General features: G+C 43.8%; 1 protein-coding gene across 1 annotated transcript; it reads left to right on the top strand.

Moving 5' to 3' along the window:
* The first annotated feature begins 6,067 nt into the window (after positions 1 to 6,067).
* LOC115245734 lies at positions 6,068 to 6,469 on the top strand. Its single transcript, XM_029824183.1, has one exon. It carries the CDS (start codon positions 6,068 to 6,070, stop codon positions 6,467 to 6,469), a length of 402 nt encoding a protein of 133 aa, XP_029680043.1.
* Positions 6,470 to 6,722: the final 253 nt, after the last annotated feature.

Here is a 6,722-nt window from a genome sequence, read left to right on the forward strand (position 1 = left end):
AAGCATCATTCGATGCTACACGTTCACTCGGATTCTAGCTCAAGTGCTTTAAAAATTGCACCGTCTAATTGCTCGTCGCCTCAAGCGTCGGATGTGACGCCTGAGATTAATTCGCTCAACGCCTCAACCGTAACTCGAAAGCGCTCACCCGTCCTCCTAGCGACGGCCTGGGTAACAGTTCGCAGTCCGTCGGGACGCACCGCTGTCGTTCGAGCTCTCCTCGATCAGGGCTCGGTAATGACATTCATCTCAAAAAGTTTAGCGCAAACCTTGCGCGTAAAACGCATTCGTATGCCGATTTCCGTTTCCGCCGTCGGCGGGATAAATGCGGGGACTTTTCAACACGCGACACACATATTCATTTCTCTTCGCGATTCTCACGTTCCGTCGCTGTCGACCACCGCGCTCATTATGAAATCGTTAACTTCTTATGCTCCGAGACAGAACGTGGACATCTCGTCACTATCTTATCTTTCTGATTTGCCGCGAGCAGACGCGGATCCGACGAGTCTTGATCCTATAAATCTCATTATCGGAGCAGATCTCTATAACGATATCATTCTCGACGGTGTTCGCAAAGGAAGCGTCGGACAACCAATTGCTCAGAATTCCGTCCTCGGATGGATAATTTCGGGACCTATTACGTCATCAACGACGAATAATCTTTCATCACCGACAATTCTTTATGGAAACTGCGCTCTCAATCGCGTTTCAACTCATCATATTGTCGGCTCTCCCTCGCTCGAAGAGGAACTTCATCGGTTTTGGGAGGTCAAGGAACTCCCACGACAAACTCATCTCACATCGCAAGAAAAGCAGTGTGAAGAGCATTTTCGCTTAACGCATTCTCGCGAGCATTTTCGCTCTCGCGAGTCTGACGGACGGTATGTCGTGCGGCTACCGTTCAAGAAAGGACCTCCGATTGAAATCGGAAGTTTAAACCCTTTAAACCCATAAGACTAAAAGATAACGAGAAGATATCTTTTTTAAGTTATCTTTTCGTCAAAGCTAAAAGATGTCTTACAGACATCTTTTCGTCTTGGCGAGAAGGATAACATAAAAAAGATGACGAAAAGATATCTTTTTTATGTTGTCTTTTTCGGCAAGATGAAAAGATATCTATAAGACACCTTTCGATCTTGTCGAAAAAGACAACATAAAAAAGATATCGTTTTGTAATCTTTTTTATGCTATCTTTTTCGGTAAAGCAAAAAAATGTATTAAAAATATATATCTTTTCAGCTAATCAAAAACAATTATTATTTTAAATTATTGTATATTCATATTTTACATCAAAATGCAATATAGCGATCGAAAGAGTAAAGACTGTTTTATCATGCATGCTTTCAAGGTAATACCGCTTCCTTCAAGCTGCGAGTTGTGATGCTGCGATCGGTCTCTTTGTGCCCGGCGATTTCTACAGAAAGCGCGTGAAAATAAGCATTTGGGATAATCCAAGGTAATCCTCTTTTTTTAGCCTTTAATTACAGTAAATCTTAAACAATAAGTTAGCAAAAAAAAGTTTATACATTTATAATATATATTTTTTGCCTATATTAATTTATTTTTCATAAAATTAATATATTCTAAAATTTGAGGTTGTGTGAGAACAAAAATATCTTTCATTAATTGTTAGATTAATGAATATTACCATAAAAAATTAACTTTATTAAGCTACTTTGCTATAAACACAATAAAAAACATTTTTTTAAATTACATTTCTATTTTGGCATCGTAAAACGCAAAAGCATGCGTTGCATGTTTTATGCGTACTCTGAAGCGGGGAGCACACATTTTTGCATAAGCGCATAATCATAAGCATAAGGAAATTGATTGGTCCATTTCCTTATGCATAAAGAAATGGACCAATCAATTTCCGTATGCTTATGATTATGCGTTTATGCAAAAGTGTGTTCTCCCCGCTTTGCGTTTTACAATGCCGAACTTTATGTAATCTTCTATAATATCAATTTTTATTTTTACAATTTTCTTAGCTAATTAGCTGAATATAATGCTTTTGTTTTAATAATATTTATCAAACATTTTAATTTGTAAATTGACAGCACGTTAAACCATTACGAGCTTGTATTATATATAGAGGTATCTTTCTGTTACAGATATTTATGTTCATCTGTCTATTGTTTCTTTGAACATTTATGGTTCACATCAATATTTTACATCTATATATACTCATCGGTGCTCTTTCTTGCTTTGAAAAATGCACCGTCTAATTGCTCGTTGCCTCAAGCGTCGGATGCGACGCCGGAGGTAAATTCGCTCAACGCCTCAACCGTAACTCGAAAGCGCTCACCCGTCCTCCTAGCGACGGCCTGGGTAACAGTTCGCAGTCCGTCGGGACGCACCGCTGTCGTTCGAGCTCTCCTCGATCAGGGCTCGGAAATGACATTCATCTCGAAAAGTTTAGCGCAAACCTTGCGCGTAAAACGCATTCGTATGCCGATTTCCGTTTCCGCCGTCGGCGGGATAAACGCGGGGACTTTTCAACACGCGACACACATATTCATTTCTCCTCGCGATTCTCACGTTCCGTCGCTGTCGACCACCGCGCTCATTATGAAATCGTTAACTTCTTATGCTCCGAGACAGAACGTGGACATCTCGTCACTATCTTATCTTTCTGATTTGCCGCGAGCAGACGCGGATCCGACGAGTCTTGATCCTATAAATCTCATTATCGGAGCAGATCTCTATAACGATATCATTCTCGACGGTGTTCGCAAAGGAAGCGTTGGACAACCAATTGCTCAAAATTCCGTCATCGGATGGATAATTTCGGGACCTCTTACGTCATCAACGACGAATAATCTTTCAAAGCCGACAATTCTTTCTGGAAACTGCACTCTCAATCGCGTTTCAACTCATCATGTCGTCGGCTCTCCCTCGCTCGAAGAGGAAATTCATCGGTTTTGGGAGACAAAGGAACTCCCACGACAAAATCATCTCACACCGCAAGAAAAGCAGTGTGAAGAGCATTTTCGCTTAACGCATTCTCGCGAGTCTGACGGACGGTATGTCGTGCGGCTACCGTTCAAGAAGGGACCTCCGATTGAAATCGGAAGTTCAAAGATTCACGCAAAAAAATTGCTCAATTCATCATTTCGCAGATTTCGCGATAAACCGGAAATCGTGACAGAATATCGCGAATTCATGTCCGATTTTCAACGACTTGGGCATATGCAGCCCGCGCCGACAGCTCAAAGTCAAATCGAGCAACATGTTTATCTCCCGCATCATGGGGTGATCCGGGAAAGTAGCTCTACTACGCGTCTTCGCGTTGTAGAGAATTCAAGCCGACGTATTTCCGACGGAAATACACGCGTTGTCAAACAATCAGAGCCTCTCGTCGAGAAGCTCACTTCTCTCGCTTCGACCGTTCCTCGATCGGGACGGAATTCTACGCGTTGGTGGACGGCTTAACAAAGCCCCGTTGCCAATGCCGGTTCGACATCCGATTCTTCTCTCATAACATCCTCTCGTTACATTGAGCGTGAATCAAACTCATTTACGAGCGTTACATGCCGGACCGCAACTAACCTTGATACCGGGCAACTCGTCCTCCTGCGTAATCCTATGTTACCTCCCTGTAAGTGGGAACTGGGCCGAGTTACGAAATGTCATCCCGGGTCCGACGGCTTCGTACGGGTCGTCACCGTAAAGACGGCCACCTCCGAATTCAAAAGACCGATCGTAAAATTGTGCGTTCTACCGGTCAATAGTGAGGCAACGAGCAATTAGACACCTTCGCTGCGTTGCGTTTCATTTATTGTAATTCATAAGATTAAGATCAAAGTTGTTAAGATGCGAGCGTCATTCCGCCAAGGCGGGCGGCAAATTCAGCGCGTCAAACCATGTCGCGTAACTTGTCGTTTTTTCGCTCATGTATCTCATGTTACTTGTGGCGTGCGCTCTTGACGTTTACTGCAATTGTTATCTCGATTATTTTGGAACTATCGTTCCAAGGCGGGCGGTATGTTCAAAATTGAAACATTAAAATTTCGGTATTCGTTTTTTTTAACGGTAGCGCCGCACCTCCGGATCCACTCTTATATGTTCGGGCAGTTTCTCCCACAATCGTTCCACATAGCGACCAAAGTGTTTTAGTAAAATTACTTTCGGGATGTACCGCAAATGATCGGTGGTGAAATCGAGAATATTGTCACCGTCTATTAGTAAAATAAACATCTCGAATCACCGCGCGCGATTCGCTACTGCGTGATCGACGGCGATCTATTCGTATATAAATAAAAAGATTTCGCGCGAGTGTATCGCGCACGCGCGCGGCGAGAGGAATGCGCTTTGTGCGGCAGCCGATCGCGATAAGAGTGACGAATCTCAACGGTAGGGCGCGACCGTTGGAGGAAACACGCAGACACGGTCGTCTATTACCGAGCGCTATTCGCTGCCTCAATTGCGGTCCCTCTAATTGCGGTAAAACAAACGCGCTAATAAGTTTGTTGGAGAGCCCGCACGGTGTACGCTTCGAGAGCGTTTACGTTTACTCGAAGTCGTTGCAGCAGCCTAAATATCAGTATTTAGAGAATTTATTGGCACCAATGGAAGGTATAGGTTATTTCACATTTTCCGATAACTGACGTTATTTCGCCTAGCGAAGCGCTCCCAAATTTTATATTCGTATTCGACGACGTAGCGTGCGACAAACATAATACTATTAGAGAGTACTTCGTTATGGGTCGACACTCGAACATCGATTGCTTCTATCTGTGCCAAACGTACGCTAAAATACCAAAGCATTTGATTCGAGATAACGCGAATCTGCTGATTCTTTTTAAGCAAGATGGCACTAATCTAATTTGCGCATACAACGATCACGTGAACACGGATATGTCGTATGAGAATTTTCACGCGCTATGCCGCGCGTGTTAGCGATATAGATATGGTTTCCTAGTAATCGACAAAGATAGCGCGCTTAGCACCGGCAGATATAGGCGAGGGTTTAACGATTTCGCTGTACCGTAGAGCAATCAGTCGTCGCGAATACGTCGAACGCATCGACCGCTCTCCCTCCCGCGAGCGAGAAAAACCGATTTATTAATCACGATGGTTGCGACGGATATTGACGAACGAGAGAAGACGGCGAAAGAGATCGCTAAGACGCGCGCATGGAAGGAGGAAGAATTGATCCCCGCTTGGAAAAAACCTAAAGTGAAACAAAAACGAGCGCGACGACGATTAGATGCCGTTTCTACTCCGTCAAACGCATATCCTATCGAGAGAGATCCATTCGCGAGGGACGAATCTGAAGAGGAAGCGTTCGAACCTGAGAATTTTGAGTCGTCCTCAACGTTTGAAACGCCCGTTAAGCGAACTTCGCGAATTTCTCAAGATCGCGAAATGTCGCACGGTCGGCTAGGACCGTTGGGACGAAAATACATGGGGGTTATATATGAAATTAAATACATCGGTACCCCCGGTTTATACGAATTAATTTTCATGAAAAATCCTGATAGTTTCACATATACGGAAAAGGATAAATTAACATACAAAAGTATATTGTTAACAACGAACGCTCATAAACGCGACCACGACGCTAAAAAATCTGTTTTAGGGAATAAGGGATACAAATACAAGTTCGTTATCGCTCTGCTTATTCACGGCAGCAGCGCGAAAAAGATGGGCGTGGGTCGCGTACCATCAACCATGCGGATCACGAACGATAGAATCGATTACATTCATTGGGACGATCCAAACAAATTAGTGAATCGTCTGCGATTGCTGGACGCTTCGCGTCGAGCTGGCAACAACGCTCACGAAAACGAGATTCTATCGATAATCGAGGAGCATCGCAAAACGGGAGCGATAGTATAAATCAAACCGTCGCATCGACGATCGCCGCAGTCGTGCGCGGATTTCGCGATGTCTGTGAGAAAATTCGGAACGCCTTTAAAAAACCGCGGCTATGACGCGATAACCGGAAGACTACGTCCCGCTATTGAGTCTCTGCGAAATTACGTGCGCGATAACGCGCTGTGTTTAAGCTCTTCCGTCGAGTACGACGCGAGAGAGCGAAAAACATCACACTATAGGTATGAGACCCGTCGACGTGACTGCAGCGATCGCCGATAAACTTTTAAATACGGTATACAGCAATATAAAAATCGCGACTCCGACTAAATTCAAAGTAGCTGATCCGGTATGCGTCAGCAAGTTTAAGACGATCTTCGAGAAAGGCTTCACACCTAACTGGACCATCGAGATTTTTCGAATAGCCAAGATACAACAAACTAATCTCGTAACGTATCTGCTGAAGGATTCGCGCGGCGAACCGATCGCCGGAGGATTTTACGAGCACGAGTTGCTGCGCGTCAACGATCCCAACGTGTATCTCGTGGAAAAGGTGCTGCGCCGAAGAGGCAACGAAGTTTACGTGAAATGGCTAAGAATGGACGAGTCGCACAATTCTTGGATAAATAAAACGGCTGTATTATGATAAAAATGTATTTTTATCAAATAAAACTACATATATTAAATACAACTACATATATTAAATACAACTACATATATTAAATAAAATTATTCGTTAGAAAAATAAAAATTATCACGGAATTATCGCGTTCCATACGGGTTCTCTCTCGCGCTCCATACGAGTTCTCTCTCGCGCTCCATACAGATTCTTTCTCGCGCCGCTACGCGGCCGCCGCGTCCTGCGTTTTCTCTTTCGCGCTTTATACGGACTCTTTCTC

Source organism: Formica exsecta, unplaced genomic scaffold (assembly GCF_003651465.1).
Source record: "Formica exsecta isolate Colony F162 unplaced genomic scaffold, ASM365146v1 scaffold1296, whole genome shotgun sequence".
In the NCBI taxonomy this organism is placed as follows: domain Eukaryota; kingdom Metazoa; phylum Arthropoda; class Insecta; order Hymenoptera; family Formicidae; genus Formica; species Formica exsecta.